Source organism: Channa argus, chromosome 21, assembly GCF_033026475.1.
Source record: "Channa argus isolate prfri chromosome 21, Channa argus male v1.0, whole genome shotgun sequence".
Lineage (NCBI taxonomy): Eukaryota > Metazoa > Chordata > Actinopteri > Anabantiformes > Channidae > Channa > Channa argus.
The window spans coordinates 10,238,636-10,257,998 of record NC_090217.1 but is presented as its reverse complement, the minus strand read 5'-3'; the positions used below and the strand labels follow the sequence as shown (position 1 = coordinate 10,257,998).

At 38.4% G+C, this 19,363-nt stretch overlaps 2 protein-coding genes across 2 annotated transcripts; one reads left to right on the top strand and one right to left on the bottom strand.

Annotated features, from left to right (window-relative positions):
• The first annotated feature begins 3,068 nt into the window (after window positions 1-3,068).
• Window positions 3,069-6,964, top strand: tmem229a (transmembrane protein 229A). The gene has a single exon (XM_067490957.1). The coding sequence runs from the start codon at window positions 3,166-3,168 to the stop codon at window positions 4,237-4,239; it is 1,074 nt and encodes a 357-aa protein (XP_067347058.1). The 5' UTR covers window positions 3,069-3,165; the 3' UTR covers window positions 4,240-6,964.
• Window positions 6,965-9,734: 2,770 nt separating this feature from the next.
• On the bottom strand, window positions 9,735-19,323 carry LOC137106578 (hyaluronidase PH-20-like). The gene is made up of 8 exons (XM_067490067.1): window positions 14,460-19,323; window positions 13,131-14,051; window positions 12,850-13,016; window positions 12,599-12,767; window positions 12,292-12,510; window positions 12,053-12,211; window positions 11,571-11,660; window positions 9,735-10,676 (listed from the first exon to the last, which is right to left on the bottom strand). Exons 2-8 carry the CDS (start codon window positions 14,037-14,039, stop codon window positions 10,239-10,241), a joined length of 2,151 nt encoding a protein of 716 aa, XP_067346168.1. The 5' UTR covers window positions 14,040-14,051; window positions 14,460-19,323; the 3' UTR covers window positions 9,735-10,238.
• Between the last annotated feature and the right edge of the window lie 40 nt (window positions 19,324-19,363).

The following is a 19,363-nucleotide window of genomic DNA, read 5'->3' as shown; positions in this document are numbered from 1 at the left end:
AATGACATCAGTAGTGGAATAAGCTGGAATCCTCTGCTGTTAATCAGCATGCAGTCTAAGGACACAGAATAAACACTATGACCCGTAATGACTATTCAGGCTACACATTCACAGTCTGTCTTCTTCATTTGCTACTGAGGCTTATATATACCAGCTAAGCTTTACAATGCACTACATGCATTTTTGTTTTTGTGGATAAAGCCATAAAGTCAAAAGGGCTCACCCAAGTAATGGACTGTGTCACACTGCTGCCATCTAGTGTTCAAACCCGAAAGGATTTGGGGGATTCAAAGAAAATGTTCTTTCATCTTCTGCATCTTTCTTACACTATAATATCCAACACTTAGCTGGGGATGAAAGGATGATCACAAAACATTAAATGCACAAAATATACCCAGGAGAACAAAGAGAACAAATCAGCTGTCTGTGGAACAAAAACTCAATAACTATGTGACAGATATGGAGACTCAGACTTACTAACAATAACATATTCCAAGGACAAAAGGAGTGGAAATGAAAGAAAATCTAATAACTGAATGAAATGGTGGCGCTGACACGCAAGACACTGGCTTTATTTTAGGTGGCAACACAGCTCACTGCTGAAATACTTTATTATTTGACTTCTATTTGGCAAATATTCCACATTTTGCAGCCTTCATTATAAATGATCCACTGTGCAACATCAGATCTTCAAATCATCTCAATAAAAGACACTAATAAGACATGGGGGTGGGAAATGGCTTGTGGGCTTCCAAATCATTTTGCATCATATAAGATCATTTACATCTATGCAAAAAATATGATTTATATTGATTAAAAATATTACATCACATATTTTTCTCCTCATGGTACAATAAATCATTGTTTGGCTCCCTTTTTCCTCTATTAAATAAAATGAAACTCAAAAATATAATTTATAGTATTGAATAATACAAAGGACTTTAATATGTGAGGCAGCACTGACCTCGCCAATCTCTGTTGCTGAGACTAGGAGCAGAGTGAAGCTTCACTGCACAGAATGTTTGAAAACATCTTAGATTATCTACAAAAAAATATTTTTTGTCTGATTTATCTTTTCCATATCCTAATGTCGAGTGTTATATAATATGTCGCCTTTAACCTTGATATAATCCTCCAAACTGCAATTTTGCCAATTTGCATTAGCAGCTTCTTGTGTCTATCTTATGCAGCTGTGCAAAATCTGCCTGAGACTAAACTCTGATTAGCAAAGGAGTGCTTTTAAGTCAGGAACTATCTACATCCTTACATTAAACTGTATTTCTGCATCAGTTAGCTACTGGACAACACTTAAGGGAGGAATTACAACACTGTAAGCAGTAAACTCTGTCTAATAATGCCATCATGTTCTGATTTACAGCTTCTTGACATTCACATAAGACATGAAATATTCAGGGGCATTTAGATGTTAATGATAATTCCCTCTTGTTTACAGTAACTGGGTTATAACTTACAGTAAATAGGGAAATCAATTATTGATGTTGAACAGCTACTGTGGACACATGAAGAATGGTCACTGCAATCTGCAGCATGGCACTTTAAATAGAGATTGACATGATGAAGAACAGCTAAATGAAAGACTGAGATGTACAGTATACAGTAACATGTGTTGCTCACACATACACATACAAAAGCACACACAAATTAAGGAACCAAAACTAAAAACCACAAAGACAGTCACGAAGGAACACACTCTTAAAATTTTTTAAAATGGTAGACCACAAGTGCATTCAATTCAATTCAACTTTATTTATATAGCGCCAATTTACAACAAAGTCATCTCAAGGCACTTTACAGAATAAAGTCCAGACTACACAAGTATGTAGAAGCAACCCAACAAATCCCCCTTGAGCAAGCCCTAGGCAACAGTGGAGAGGAAACAGTCTGTAATGCATGCATTCAGTACAAACAGTGACCTGCTCTTCACAGAATATCCATGAACAGCAACGTGGCCAGAGCTGAACAAATAAACAGCAAAACAGCAAACTCCACTGTGTCATACACAGGCTGGGTTGAGAATGCACTCAGCTCCCTGTGGTGACAAAGAGCCTTACAACTTCCGCGCCCCTTTGTGGCCATGCAGGTGTATTACAAGCATCTCATTCGTATAATAATTGACCTCTGTGAGGACGCAGCGTATGGCTTGTTGTTCTGCGCTATAGTCAATTTGTGCAAGCTTGCAGTATTCCTCTGAGCGTGAGTGATTACAACCAACGTATTCAGTTAATATTCTGTACTTTTAAACCCGTCTGTGCATTACCTTTTTGTTTTTGTTTAGCGATGACCAACACCGCAGTATCATACCAGCAGAAACAATCAGCTCTAATTGGCATTAATGGACCTTAATTAATAAGCGTTAGGTAGTCGTTCAGTCATTGCCCTCGTCAGAGCCAAAACGTCCTGTCCTGTCTCCACCACAGCCAATACAGCCACACCGCCTCCACTGGTTTCTCAATTGTGCTGCTTTCTGGGACCACTGGAAATGTGGGGGGAAATAAATGCAGCTATGCAAACGTGAGCCAAAGTAAGAAATGCATGCAATTAATTCTATTGGCACTAGATTTCTACATTAATTTCTTATTAGGTAAACCAAGCAGACATAGGCTACGTGAACTATTGCTCTCTTTATCATAATCATTGCTGAATCCATCACATTAGCCATCACATAATTATGGTCTTTATACACACTTTATTTTATCACAAACAAGCTGTGGATATTACATTTAAGATATAATGAACCTGTTGTATCAGTTATGTGTTCAACCTATTAGTCAGGATATTGCAAGCTTTGCAATTCACATGCAACCAGACAACGACAGGTCCTCGTAATAACAGGGAGAAGATGTGAAGAAACGTATGAGTGAAATGAACAATTTAAAATCGACTTTCCAAATATTTTAAAGACAGTACACATTAATTCTGTAGACCCCGAGAATACACATACTGTGTGCTAGTATTACCTTTCAACAGAGCTTTTGTTTGTTTACAAGAAATCTGTATAGAAAGCCGTTTTTCCCAGGTAGTACGTGAAGGCATCAGTTGCAGGAGATGCTTCCAGCCGCAGCTCGCTTCACTACGCGGCCGCAGCAACAGAAAACAATATGCAGGAAGAGGTCAGCTGAATCTCCCCGGATAGAGTGATTGATCATGGCCAGTCGGTGGAGAGACGGTCCTCTCAGCCCCTCAGGAGACTCCGCCGGTGGCACAAAAACAGCACGAATGGCTCAAAAAGAAGATTCGTCCGGAGAGACCGAGGACGCGGAGGAGTCGCCGCGGGACCTGCCGCGGTGGATGCGGCTTTACTTCTACGGGATGCATGGCGTTACGCTGGATGTCCTGCTCTCATCGTTGCGTGGGGTTTTAAGTCATCGAAACCCTACACTGGTGGGCTTTTCCTCTCCGTATCTTTGCATCATGCACTCATTGACCCACTTTGCGCTGGAGAAGATCTACTCGCAGAAAATGTGTTTCCGAGGTCGGCCTGTGGTGTTTCATTTCGTTTTCTATCCGTCTGTCTACATCGGACTGCAGATCCTCATTGGCAACATAAATACTTTGACCGAGCAGGAGAGGGTGGTATCAGGGGCGCAGCTGGCGGTGCATTACGTCCTGGCTCTCTACTACGCCCAGGTGTTTCACAAAGCGCTGGCAAAGCTGCAGTATCACCCCTCATGCTTCAACGACCCGGTCAAAAAACCCGGTCAACAACCGCGTCCTTCTCACGCTCTCCCGGGTTTTGTGCGATTCTTGTTTTTTGGGATGCATGGCTTTCTGGATGAGGTGCTTTTCACTTCTATATTCAACCTGGTAGAGAAGTCAGACCGGACCCTCAGCGGTCACACGTCTCTGTGGTCTTTCCTGATGTATGGGAGCTGCAGTTTCGTGGTGGAAAAGCTTTACCTTCACCTGCACTTCAGCAGAGGCTGGGGCACGTGGAAGCGGCTCCCCATCTACATCTGCTTCATCTACACCTGGGAGTTCTCTTGGGGTCTGGTACTCAGGCAGTTTGACGCCTGCTCCTGGGACTATTCCCATTATCCGCACAACTTCATGGGACTCATCACGCTCCTCTACCTGCCCGGATGGGTCTGCCTCAGCCTGTATCAGGACGTGCTGTCTAATGTTCTCCTGAGGATCAAGTGCACCAAAGACGTCAAAGAACCCAGAGGGGAGAATGGAGAATTCAATGGACAATTGGATTCAAACAAAAAGCTACTTTAATTTTTCCCCTTTCAATATTTGACTGATAAACTAACAAGAAGAAATCATTTAATTTAGGAAAAAAAGAAATAAGGGCATACAATATTTATTACCATGCTGACTGAATATATAATTAAAGGACAATTTTCTTCCTATAGTTCTAGATTGTGGAGTACATGTATATTAATACTGCTAAAAATCCCCTCTGACTTCTAGCCTTTGGAAAATCTCTGAAATCATCATCTATGAATCATCTGAAATGAAAAACTCAACCAGATTACATCATCTGGTTGAGTTTTTCAGCTAGAAGCAGATACATACTTTAATATAGGGAACATAGGTGGAAGTTTCATAACATTCATAAACAGGCAGTCCACAAACTATAGAACCATACGAAGAAACTTTAATTTAATTGCTATTTAACTGTCCTTTAATATGTGCATACTCAGGAGTTCTGAGGGGTGAAACTGTGTAATGTGGGACCAATTTTAAAGCATGGTTAAAATTTAAGGATTCTAACTTTTTATGACCTATATAGCTCATAATCATCTGTCAGCAAGTCATAGCATATTTTTAAGGTAGCCTCAACTATTGCTGTGCACTGATACATTTTGTGCATTTAATATTTTCAGCAAGTTGCAACGTACTGTAACAAACTCTGGAGGCTACACACTTGTTACAAGCAGGCAGTTTATCCATTTTCAGTAGTCAGCTCTACAATGCCTGTAATCTCTGGGTCTATTAAGGATAAAATGACACAGGACCATGATTGTTTACCTGCCCAGTTTAAATTCAGTTAATCTACTGCCATTTTTATCTGTGATGGACAATATCACATACAACCAGTTTTACAAGTCTTCAAGACTTTTGAAGTGTAAATATATTTTATTTTCAAACGGTAGACTTGCTATATTAGACATTACATGTGGGAGAGCTAGTTTGGGTCGGATCAATTTTGTCTTATTCAGCATGCTTTAACTGTAGCACATAATTTATATGCATGACAAACAAAAAAGGTTTTGTTTCTAAAGGTGTGTGTTTTTAGTTGTATTCAACAAGATCCTGCCTGAATTTTAAAAATCTGTATTTTCAAGACATAAAATAATGTAAAAACAACCTTTCCAATTTACTTCATTATCTTTAATACAAATATTCCGTTTTGTAATTTGTAATAATTTTTAATTAACTTAATATGACCCCTATTAGAGATAAACCCAGTAAATGTAGCAAAAGGAGCCAAGTGAGATTTAACTGTGAACCTTTCGGGAACCAAACTTTGCTAGTCCGCCTTTCTGAGGACTAAAAGAAACAAGTGTCCACAGGGCTTTCTCCTATTTTCTCTAAGTGCTGCAGTTGTGGTTTGGATCCACACATTGTTGTCCAAATAATCGAAGGCATATTTCAAACCCATCTCAACGTCTCACATGGACATTGTAGTAAAGCTGTTTCATCACCGATGACACACTCTCAGTCTAAATAATTTACTGATTAGACTAGTTACACAGCTAAATTATTGGGGATTTTTCATATCTCCAACTCAAGAGTTTAACTATCAGATGATTCTTTTTGTTTGGAAGCCACAGATTTGATATGATAATAATCTAAGTATGCACTGATATAGGATATAGTTTACAGTGTTCATTTAATTCAGGTAAACTGTGCTAACTTTATACTAACATTTACAGTGAGAATGGTTATAATGTCCTTAATACTGAGGTCTCCCATTCATCAAAGACCACTTAACATGTTGCTGTTGTGTTTCTCAAAAACTCCCAATCCGTTGGCTCAATCGTCTCATTCCTCCTGATCAATCCTGTCTACATGCCTTGCGCTATGACTGACCAAATGGTGATGAGTGTTAAACATATATACTCTATACAACTCGCATTGTTGTAAGCATTTGGAGTTTGTTTGAAATTTTGGATTTACACCCACAGCAATTGTTTCATGTCTTTACAATTAGAAAACAGTGTGCTTGGAATAAAACTCTGTTTACTGTATTGAGTTACAATAAAGATAAATACTTAAGGTTGTGATTTACATGTGGCAAAGCCTTAATGAATTTGAATTCTGTTCTGATTTGTGTCTATTCTCTATTGTATCAGATTAGTACAAGTACAAAAGTAATGTTTTATGCCTTTGTATGTTGCAAAAAATTGAAATAGAATGACTCTCTTAGAAATATAGAAATAGTTTCTCTTAGTTCAGGGGTAAGAGGGGCTGGACCTCAAGTACCACTGCCCTGCTTGTTCTCCCACCCACTGCTGATTACCTGGATCAGGTGTGTTAATTTAAAAACCAGACTTAACAGTGACACTCGAGAGTTGCTTACCATTGTCCTAGTTTTTAAGGATTTCTATCAAGAAATCAAGCTGAATTGTGTCTATGTGCATTTAGAAAGGCAACTGGTATGAAGTATATCTTAACATGTTGAAACCATTTCAAACATTGCAAAATACATTTGTGGTTCTACTTGGCAGCTACATGTATTAAGGCTAATTAATATTTGCAATCTCTGAACCACAGCTATAGCATGAGTGAACATTTCACATCTTTAAGATTTTCCATGGCCTTATAACTGTACTTTAATTCATTCTTTACTTTTGTGTTTTGTTACTTGCAAATTAAAAACCAGCCTTCTTTAATAACGGTGTGTACAGTTGGAATTGCAAATTGATGTAAAAAATAAAATCACTTGCAATAGCATGTACAATTTAAAAAATTTTAATTAAATCTTTTCCTTTGACACGTGCACTCCTTTTTTAATACTTTAATGTATCATTCATAGAGTTTGAAACAACTATGTTCCATGCTGTGTGTAACAAATATTCCTGGCTCTTGTCAGACAGATAAGGAGGGTTAAGGTGACCATCTGTTTGAGCACGCCAGAAAAACAAAGTAGAGCACAAAAGCAGGATTGTGCAATGAATAAAACAATGCACCAGTTTTTCCTCTTTTAATTTGATGCCCTGGTTGTTTCAGCTCTGTTAAAACACTCAGTATCAGAGGGTACCAACAAAAGAGAGGTCTGCAACCTATTTTCTCTTATTTTTATAACTGACATGGTTTTGTAAAGTGTATGCAGCGTTATTTGCACATTTGTGTTACTTCATATCTTATCTCAGGCATGCAAGTGTGCCTCTATAAAGCAAAGTCCAAATGCAGAACAAATTAGTTAACACCAGTTTTATGCATTCAAGTTACTACAGTAACTACAGCAGAACACACACAAATTACTTCCTAGAACACACAGAAGCTATTTATCTTATCTTATGTGACTGCTTCCTTTGTTGAGACATTGTGATAAAAAACCCAAATGAGACAAGATAAGAAGAATTAAAACATTTAACATAAGCCTACATTACAGCTGTTAACTTGACACCGCAATCCTAGATTTTAGTGGAATTTTTGTTTTTGTACAAAGGTCATGTAGTTACCATGTACTTAAATATGCATCATGGCTCTAAAGAAGTGTAAAGTATGTTTTGTGTTTGCATGATGTACATTCAGTGCATGTTGCCATAGTGAACAGTAACTGATACAAGTATATAAAAACTGAACATTAATCAGCGAGAAATCCATTTTGTGTGCAAAACCAACACTACTCTCCTAATACCACAGGGATCCTTGCAGCGCAAACAAACACACACATATGGACACACGTCTCACACAATCACTACCTAGAAGACCCTGAGTGAGTAGACAAATGACCCCACAGTGGGAATACCACAAGCTACACTAACTCCTCCATAAGGAAAATGAGCACTCTAAAGCAGTAGTACAATTGCTATGTGCAAACCCGAAAACATGGTTTCATACAGGAAGTAATATGTTTGTCTACACCACTATTTCATCACCTGAACATTTTGTTTTGTAATGTAGTGTCAACCACATTAGTAACTAGTATAGCTCCAATATTCAACACAAAGGTGCGACAAAGTCATTAAGTCCCATCTCAAGTCCTTAGTCAACTTATATTACAGCGCCTGAATTTTATGTATCAAGTCATAAACAAGTCATTATGAGCGAGTCATGATTTAGATTTCTGAACATAGTCTCAGTTAAGGCTAATAAATACACTACAAAAATAATAACAACAGTACTGATCAATGCTTTTTAAAGTTATTATTTTAACATACCAGTGGCTCAGCTGGTGGTTGTCCACTAATTGCAGGTTCAACTGTTAGTTCACTGGCTGCTTCTGTGAAAAGGTCTGAAGATGTTGAACCCCTGCTTTTTCCTGGTAGCTCAGGAGCATTAACTGGTAGAAGTAGAAGAAACAAAATCCTTAGAGTGAAAGAAAGATACGTCAGGTTTGACGAAATGGGGATTTTATAGCATGTAACTTTGTCTTTATCTAATTTGAATCATTTACAAAATTCGTCTTTCAGTCAAAAGTTACAAATAACTAAAATATTTAATGTTGCATCTTTATTTTTGGTTGATGAGGTGGTAGAAATATTAAAGTGTTACAGTAAATCATAATTACTCATCACATCCTGTGACAAAACGGCGAAGAAACATCTAGAATCTTTTACACTTCATACTTCAAAAGCCAATTGATCCAAATATCGGAGGCCCGATTCACAAGTTTTGACGTGACATCGAGGACAGTAAGGACACCTTTGAAAAATGAGAGGAAGGAGTCTTCTTCCCCACTTTTATTATATCTAAATTAATAGAGCCTAGGTTTAGCGTAACGCTTGCTAGCTAAAGCTAGCTTATGTTAGCGGGTGTGACAAGGTGGCAACGGCTTCCTGCTGCTTTTTTCTGCGGACTGGAACTTGACGTTGACTGAAAACATATATATTCTTTATCTCGTGTTCTTTTATGTCACACCTGTCTCCACAACGTCATTGTAAAATAGCATAGCAACATTGTAATTTACCTTCATTCTCTTCGTTCTCACTTCTTTCAATCACCTTATTTTGAGCAGTGTAGCATTACATGGCCTATATTTTGACATGGACATTTTCCACAAACTTTCCATGTTCCAGTATTATGCTGTGCTGAGTCATGGTGGTGGTTCTTCTTCTTCTTCTTCTTCTTTTTTTTTTTTTTTCTTCTTCTTCTTCGGAGTTGACGGCAGATCACACTTTACGGTTGTGTGAACTTAAGGTAAAAAAATGTATTTCCTATTTTAATTCAGTATCTTTAAGAGATGATATTAGATATTATATATAATTTATTTTCCCTCAAGGCTATAGGGTCAACTTTGCACCAGAAAAAAAGACATTACCAAATGCACAAAATGTGCCCAAAACACTATATAGACAAAATATAAAAAATATTATTATTGCACCTTCCCCCTGATAAGTGCTTTCATCGTTCTAGACTGGATCATTGTCAGACTGTCATGGGTTATGGAACACATGACAATAAGAGAGAAACCTATGGGGTTTTTTTGTTTTTTTGTGGCAGTAAGCAGTTATTCACATCTTTACTTACAACAGCATTGCAGCTTTTTAAAATAATGTACCGAGTTAAACAGAACAAACAGCACTGAGGTGCCTTGTTTGTTTTCTTTTACTTACATATACAGTCAAATCATATACAAATGTTCACTGGAAACAGCTTTGTCACTAACAAGTGATATTTATTGGATATAGCACAGTCTTTGCTATGACATTAGAAGATACCTAACTTTAAGCAGCCCTGTTCTTTGGCAAGATTACTAACATAAAGGTCACAGTATGAGGGCTTTGTACATGAGGTGATGCTTCTTGGGTCGTTATTTTCTTCTACAGTAGATAAGATTTTTAAAAAGCCCCTCAACAGGGTAACAGCACCATATTTAGCAGCAGTGCAATCTGTCTGTGCTGCAACTAAAAGTCTGCCGTCATTTTAATCATTGGCAATGCAAATCAACTGTGGGCTGAATATGCAAAATGCTCTTTGATTATCTGGATGCCAGTGTCCAGCCCTACACTGTGACTTGACTGTGTTTTGTTTCAAGTGGTATGGTTCCTGAAAAAAAATAACCGTGAATCGGAAAACTCTGAGAAAATGTAGAGCGTAGATTACAAGTTTGATTTCAAGTTTTTTTTGGAATTATCCTCAGTTAGACTTGTCTGCTGCATGTCATCCAACACATTTTTATTCAGAGCGTTTTTGTACATCCCTTGCTTCACACTAAAATTCAGCGCCTTGGCTAGCTCTCTGTTTGTGCTCGGGGTGCAGTTCAGTCCTTTGTAGCACTGGCACGTAAACCTCCTACTCAGTGTTTTCAGGTCTGCAAATGTTGGTCTTCCTAGAACAAGGTAGTGGCTCTGAACATGTATTATTCGGAAATTCTCAGGATTTAAATGGAGGTAGTGACTAGAATTGTAGTTTTTGTGGACACAGCGACCATTCCCCTGGCACAGGAAGTTGCTACAGAGCTGAGCTGCTGCAGTGACATTGGTGATGTATGGATTGATAGTGGCTGAGAGGTTGGAAGAAAGGTCTTTACAAGAGGCCTGAGGAGCAAAAGAAAGAAAATGGAGAAGTATTCAAAAATAAAGACATTATATGCTCTGTATTTGGTAATATCTAGCTGAAGCTAAGCAGCACAGCCTCAATCTCTATATAGAGATGAGAAGATTGCTTTTTTATCTTAGCACTAAGATTGGAAAAATGGGAAACACCCTGGTTCTGTCCAGATGGAGAAGTCCACCTACCATCATGTCTGTTTAATTAAGTTCAAAGATGACGACATTATTATATTGTTTTTAATCCATGCATAATGTAAAAAAATCACACACACAGAGGGTGTTCAGAAAGCCAAGACACAGTCAAACACATAATCCTCTAATAACACAATATGTTGCCTTTGAAAAAATTTTTTCGTATGAAATAAACAAACAAGAAACAAAATATTGATTGCTGAACATTAGAGGTGCTGGTTGGCCAATTTCTTAACCGCTGATAAAATAAGTTTTTTTTGCTAAGCTATAAGGCTGCAAAGCAGATATAAGAATGGTAACAGTTTTTTATCTGAATCTCAGCAAGAAAGCAAAATATTACCCAAAATGGTTAAGTATTTCTTTTAAAGAATATAGCTACTATATACTATGTACTATATAATAACTTTATAATAAAGGCACCGAAGCTGCAAGAATATCCATCTGTTCCAGTAGCTTTTAAACGTCTACTGAAAGTCACTATCATCAAGCTAATCCTAGCTTTCCTGCCATCTCATTGCAGCCCCACCCACTGCAATCCATCAGCAGGTATTGTCAGTCAGACGCAGAGATGAGCAGCCTCCAGTATTGGACTATCTAATTGAACTCACATTGTCTGTTTGACTTCCTGTCATCACTACACTACCATGTCTTTCAACAGTCCAACAGAGGTCTGTGGTGTGATGTTACCTGATCAGCATAGTCACTGCTGGCCCCCCACAGCACAGCACCGGATGCTCCCACTGCTGCACTCTCCCCAATGGTGCTGACCAGATCCCCCTGAACACATAGTGGTTAAACATGTTCACTGATGCCTCTGTGCTTGAGACAGATGGTCATGTTTGCAGTTGGAGGTATAAATACACACATGGCATGAGGTGAGAAAAGAGGATGAGGATTAGAAGCGTAGGTGAGGGTTACCACTCGATCTGGGTGTCATTACACCAAAGAAACCAAACTCCTGGAGGCCGAAGACACTCCAGTGTTGAGATGAAGAAGTAACCTAAGATGTAGCTAATCTAGTCAAGTGATGAGCTGTTCCAAAAGATGCGATCAGTTTGGATTATCGATGTGCCTATGCATCATCGGATCAAAACTTATGCGGTATACCATTACTAATATATCTGTGAATGAGATGCACATATTAAACAAATCAGCATTGAATTAACTACCTGGCTGAGAAAGTGTCTGTTCTGATCAACAAAAACGGGTCGAGTGTAAACAAACACAGATGCAGTGGCAATTCGTCTGGGCAGGGCAGATACTCTCAATGCTTCCTGGACACGGTTTCTCACCATCAGTGCGGATCTTGGATTGTCTGCCAGAGAGGTCTAAAAGGATGTGAGGTAATAAAGACATCTAAGATATAAGTCTAGGAATTAGATGAGAGGTTCCATTATTGGTAACCAACCTGCAGGTAGACAGAAGGGTAGAGGGCAGTGCTGGACTCCCACAGCCACAGCAGCTCATCGTTCTGCCTCTTCACTGCCTTAGAACACTGGCCTGTGTAGTGTGGATCCATCCAGCCATAGTTATAGCAGTTAGGAAACAGGTAGAAGCCCCAGAGATAACTGGGTCTCATCCTTCTGCCTACTCCTAGCACCCCTGACATGAAACCTCTGGCTGCAACCTAGAAAAACAACAGTTATCTATCAATGTCTGTTAGCTGCCCAAAACGGCATTATTATTTTTCTGCAATCCTCTCATATAACTCTGACCTGGAACTGTTGTTTGGCCTTTTCTGTGGCCTGCTGCACTGTGAGGGAGCGATTTGCTTGCATGACATGGGCCACAGATAAAGTCTGATAGATTTTCTTAGAGCCCCAGTTTCTGTCCCATAGGGGGCGCCAACCCTCCCAGTCTATCACAGCCAAGCCTCGGCTCGTGCTGCGGGGAATGAGGAGAAGTGGGGGTTCAGATCAGCATTAAATGTCACATAAGTAGCGTTGAAACTTTCCACTCCACGTACTTGGATGGGATGTAGTAGTTTATATCTGCTCTGGCCTTGTTCATACTAACTTTTAGGTTACTTCTCTGAGGGATGCCACCATAGAATTGCCTTCTACTTGTAAAGTCTACATGTGGGTAAAGACCCAGTCTGTCTGTATAGAACAGAGACAGGAATTGGCCCGGGACCTGCAGCAGAAATACAATGAACCATCTTTGGAGGTTGACATTTTACTATTTAACTACAGCATATGTTTTGCTGTTTGAATGAAAACCAGAACATTCTAATATTTGTTTCTTTACCTTAGCAGGTGTGGCCACTCCTTTAAAAGGCGAGGTGTCCAGTGAGATGTTGTACCTTTTACACACCTGATCAGGGATGTTCCAAGTGACAATGAATGGCTGGTGCTCAAACAGTGGCCCTGTGGTGTGAGGGAGAAATCCAGATGGAGGTTGTCTGGCCTGTTGAAATTTTGTTTCTTCTGTTAGAGATGGTAAGATGGGCCATGGTTTGGCAAGAGCTTTAGAAGTAAATGATAATTTTGAATCAGGTGAGAGCAGCACATTTATAGTGCTTTGACAAAGAGAAGATAGCAGTGCTTTGGAACGTAAAGTTGAGTTAGTGAGATATAATGCTGAGGAAGATGAGAATGTAGGTTTTAGTTTAGTTGATTTAGTAGGTTGAAGAAGAACTTTTTCACAAGAAACAGGATACAGAGACATTTTGGATAGATAAGACTGACATTTTTTGTGCAAAGCAGTTGCCATCACTTTGACAGGCACAATCAAATGTTTGCAGGCGTGAGACAGCCATGAAAGTTGTTTTAGCTCTGGATGAGAAATGTGAGCTACAGGGAAAGAGGAGACTGGATTAGGACTCACAGAGGCTTTCTTGCCTAGCTGAAGGGTTTTTACAGCAGCTAAGTGTGAGGTTCTGATGACATCTGCAGGGGATATGTGGAGTATAGGGTCTGAGGACTGTGTGGTGGATAATTTTAGAGTTGCAGCTGGTAGGATTAAGATGGATTTGTTTGTGTCAGCAACAGAAGAGACTGCAGCATTTGGCGATTCCAGGCCAGCTAATGCAAGAATGGGCCAGAGAGAAAACATTAAAACAGTTAAGAAAGAGAGTGGCAGAGGGGGGAAGATTGACTGCAGAGATGGGAGAAAAAGCAGCAAAGAGTTTCTGCTCGTCTGTGTGACTGAAACCATCCTTCTACCTGGCTGGGGAAAAAACAGAATAAAAACAAATAAACAAACAAACCAGTGAAATAGGATTATGTTGGCTAAAATGCCATCTGCAAAGCATGTCTCTTATAGTCTGATTGTCATTACACAAGTCCTTTGGCACCAAAAACCCAAAATAGCATTTTCAGTGCATATTTTCATTTATGTTTGTCCTTATTTGTTTTATGATATTCAATACCTTATACAAACCAATTTTAGTGGTGCTTTTAATGAAGCTATAACACTGTTCATTTGTAACATGATTTTACTTTCTTAACCTTGCTTGTGTAAACAGCCCACAAATGTCTGACCTGGATAGAAATAAACTAAAAAACTAACTAAGCTTACACTGACAACTAAAAACCATAAGTACATCAGAAAGTGTAAAAAAAAAAGTAACAATACCTGGACATGCCCTCAGCCGGACCGCCTTGCTATAGGATGTTTGTTGAGAGGAGCACAGAAAGTGATACTGATGGGTAGGACAGAAGGGGAAGGGAGGCATGGTGGGCTTGCAGCAGCTCTTAGTTGTTTGTCCCAGACGAATGGCTTGTTTTGATTGTCGTGTGCCAAGTTTCAGGAGCAGAGGAGGAAGACACACATAGGTGTAAGGTTATTGAGCGTGCACAGTGTTCATAGTGGATAGAACACGGCAGGGCATCAGCATGGAGCTCAGGATCGTGTTGTATTTGTGTTGGAGCTCTCCTTCAGTATTATCTGAGCAAATTGTTATTATGACAACCCTAGCGGCAAATGGGAATTTAAAATTCTAAATATTTCTAAACCACATTTTCTGCACAGTCAATAAGATCTTCTGTGGACTTTCTTATGTAGCATTTAACGTGATTTTGAGTGTGAGGGTTGTGGATTCAACACTATATTGATATACAGCAAAGTGTGACTGATCAGACATGTTTGTTCACTAAAAGGTGACATGTTGAAACCGAAAAATGAATGATAGATCAGATTCAGGAACCCCTAAATGAAGGTGTTTTGACAAAGTGATCTAGAAGACACGATGTGTAACATGCTAAATGCTGACAGTCAGAAACCAGAATTACATCCACCCCCACTACAGGAGACAGGAAAGTTTGACACCAAGGTGACAAGAGAGGAGCTGTACACTGACAACACTTGAATGTAATTTTGCATCACACTCACAGTAAAATTAAACAACAAATATAACTAAAAACAGAACTATTCATAGATCTATCACCTCCATGTCAGAAGCAATTTCACATTGTCTGGGATTTTTTCACTGTGTTTATCATAATTGTGTTTATTATTCTGGTCAGGTACGTGTTATACCAAATGGTGGTGGTTACTTCACAAGTCACTGAGACAGACACCATTGTCCCTGCCAGTTAATTTTAAGAGGATGGTTTGTGTGCATGTGTGATTATAAATGGTGGAACTATTAGTCTCAGTGGATTAAATATGTTGAACCAGTAAATTTACTATGACAACAATCCAATGTCATTTTCTGCCACAAGATGGCAGTTCGCACATTTCTTAAAAGGAGGAAGAACACTCTTGTTTTTTTCACAGGTACAACAACAATCAAATAAAAGACATGTACATGCTTTATCATGGACCAAATTAGATTAGGTTTACTCCAGTTGAGCCACTCCACTTTCCACTGCAAACACAAAAAATGGAAAGTCCTGAAAGTTATACTCTAATAGTTTTGTGAAAATGTGGATAAAATATCTAAGGATTTTTTTTTCTTTTATGTACTGATGCAAAAGTAAAAGTTAAATAGATCCAGGTCTATTTCTAGCCCTATTTGTGCTTTAATATAGACTTAGACAAGCTCTAAGTAAATGTGTACAAATGTTTTGCATAGCTGCAAGAGCGGCAGTGTTTTCTCTCCCATTCAGGGACAATGTAACACCCATTGTTAAGATGGAAAAGCACTTAGATGATTGCTCCACCAGATGGCCAGTAACACTCCCCTTTGAGTTCATCCCATGACATATCATCTCATACTTTTGATAGTGATCTCCGGGTTGCATTAGGCAGAATAGCATTACATTTTGGGCAAATATAATTTGATATAGTAACCAATGTCCTGAGTGTACTGCTCAGATAGTATGGTAGTCATAGTAGTGCTGCCATCTTCTGGTTAAGATCTGCAGATGGTGCCAGTGTGTTTACTGATCTATTAAAATAAAGAGAGTGTTAATCTTGAAAAGAATCATAATACATAAATATATGCAACAACACACAACTTTCTTTTTGGCTTGTGACTATTTAAGGCAAAATAAGGTTAATTCATATGGTATCCCAGTCTCACAGGTTAGTACAGGACACCTTTTACGGATGTAAAAACCTGAAATCTGATTTTTATTTTTTTGTAGGCGTAATCTTCTTGCATTTGAGGCAAAACTTTGATGTTACCAGCTCAAACACTAACAAGTGCTTCACACAAAATTATTTTTATAGCCCACAAGGTTCATCTATGAAATTCCTATTCACAAAGCAAGGCACCGCCATTGGCACAGTAATGTATATCTGTTTGTAGGCAAACTCATGATAATTCCAAAAACACATGGACGAACATGCCAAGATGTGGAAAGGCCATCAGTGTTAAATATTCATAGAGAGGCCTGTGGGGTATGTCTTTCTCCAGAATGTAAAATATAATATTCACGTTGTCCTCTTTCCTCATTCTCTCAGAACGTCATGTTTTGCTCTGTTGTGAAAAGTGGGTCAAATGAATGTTTTGGTAGCCTTGGTGTGTCTGCACTGGTGCAGAACAGCAGAACTTCTCATTTATTAAAAACACACATGAAACATTATGAACACATACAGACATACTCAAACAAACACACACACCTATAAGCATTAAAATGACCTCACTTCACATATTCTCGTTAGGTGTTTGATACAGGCAATAATATCTATTGTTGGATTAGCTGTCAGTATCATTGATCTCTCTCCAAGAACGGATACAAAACTGACTTCCTTCCTTTCTTAATTGAGTAGAATTGGTGCACACTACAGGATTTTCAAATCATTAACCATTTTTTCAAACATGGGAGACCACAAACGTAATAACCAATTTAGCCAATGCACATTTTACAATTATTATTATTTTATGGTATTATGACAGGGTTTGGAACGTGTGACTTTTATGCACACACCAGAAAGTGTCTTAGCTGTTAAAAAAATGACTTTTGGAAACTGTGTTCACCAACCAAAAGGAACTGAAGCCATCTGAGTTCTCTTTAGTTCCTAATAAAAAAGGAAGGCTGTTGGTGTTATTGGTCATGGTATGTGGTATTGTCACAAGCATAGAGACCCAGCTCACACCATCAGCACCATGGTGAATTTCCTTGAATCTAAATAGTGGATGGGCTGTTTCTCAGAACATTCTTACCTTTTTTGGCCTTTATTTCATTCTCTATCTCTAGCTCCCACTGTCCCTCTATGTGATTGTTTCTCTTTTTTATTCACCTTTTAAAAGTGTCTTTTATTTTCATGGATAAATACCTTAAGCGTTCTTATAACCAATTCTTCAGGATGAGTCATTCCTAACACTTGCATGTCTTTCTAAATTGTAAGGCTAGGTGGAGTAGCACAGAGTTTCCTGAGGTGTTTCTCTGCCTGTCACTCAGGTTTTTCAAGCGCTACAAGACTCTGCTGAAGAGCAGGGAATATGACTTAACCTTGTGAAAATGCACGAAAGCAGCATGTGCAGTAAGTACAGTAAACTGTATGTTGATTTTATGCTCAACACTTATTTCAAAGTTTACATAGGGATTAGATTAAACAAATATCAATTACAAATACCTGTTCCCTATAGTAAATCTCAAGTTTTTGGTCACATCACTATCAACTCTGTTTTCAAAGTTATTTATTTGTATGCCTTTCAGTCTGAAATGTATTATCAAAGTTTTAACAGTGTTTTAATTAATCAAATCTACCAGACTAATATCATAAAACAGGCTGTATGTACAGTATCATTTACTACAGTTGTTACTAGAGTCTACAATCTCCACTGAGATGAAAAATGAGCTGAGGATCTGACAAAACTCTATGTACTGTAGTATGAAAACACTCCCACATACACATTACAGACACATCATCATATGTGCATAGTTTTCTTAGGAATCTCTGCACTACTAAAGTGAAACAGAAAACGGACCTTTGTACCAATGAAAACAAATCATTGTGCGATCAGTGGCAGGCAATGGCTGTGTAGAAAGAAAGCCCCCAAAGAAATTCCTGTTACTGGTTGACTGACAGCTCACGATTTTACTGAAACTTGTGCTTGAATCTTTATGACACAACATTTTACCATGTACCCATTCTACATGTATGCAGAGATGAATATTTCCATTTTGCATGTATGCACTAGAATATGTTAATTTTGTTACTTTTACTAGACTATATTTATATTACAGCTTTATTTACTAGTTACTTTGTGAAGGCTGCAAACAACACCCACATTGAGTCTAACAGAATACAAACACCCTGTGGTGTTTTGTTAAAATATGTACAAGCCAAGTAAGTTCGAGGCTACTTTTATTAACCTCTAACATATTTCAGTTTAATAGTAAATTCTATTCATGGTCAACTGTTTACTGTATTTTTCTATAAAACTCTACAGTTCCTATATTCACACACAATGTCATGCATCAAGAACAATGTGATGTTTCTCTAGACTGATAAGCATTCTGAAGATACTGAAATGATCACTTTGGAGCATATGTCATACACTTAGTGTTACGCATAGCCCCGAGGCTGTGTATAGTAACTGGAGCAGTCTTAATTGTATTTCATTTTATTTATAGGCTATATAAAGATTATTGCAATGAATGAAAAAAAGGGACCTTTGTATCATCCTAGAGACATTTTAGTTAGGGGGGCAAACCATAGAGCCTCAGGCAAACCTCTGTAACTGAATTGTGTGCTGACCCCTCTGAACTAATGAGTAAAATTGAAAACTATTATGATCTGAGGGAAAATAAAGAATTCTATTGTTACATTGCATTAATTTTCAGTAAAGTAATTCTTCTCACAAGCAGCATTATAACAACATTATCTTGGCAACTTGCACCTTATTTCTTATCTCCTCCCATTTGTGCACTCGCACACATTCCTGTCCTAAAGCCACGGGCGGATAGGAACCAACCATCTCGATGGAGTGTGAGCTGAGAAATGTAAATGTTATAAGGAGAATTCCTTCACCTAGCTTGTTATACAAAATATGGTTGAATATTAAACTTACTGATATGAACATCTCATCGGTTTCCGGGCCGAAATGTTATTTTGATGATTAAGTGGGACAAAGTCAGTAAAAA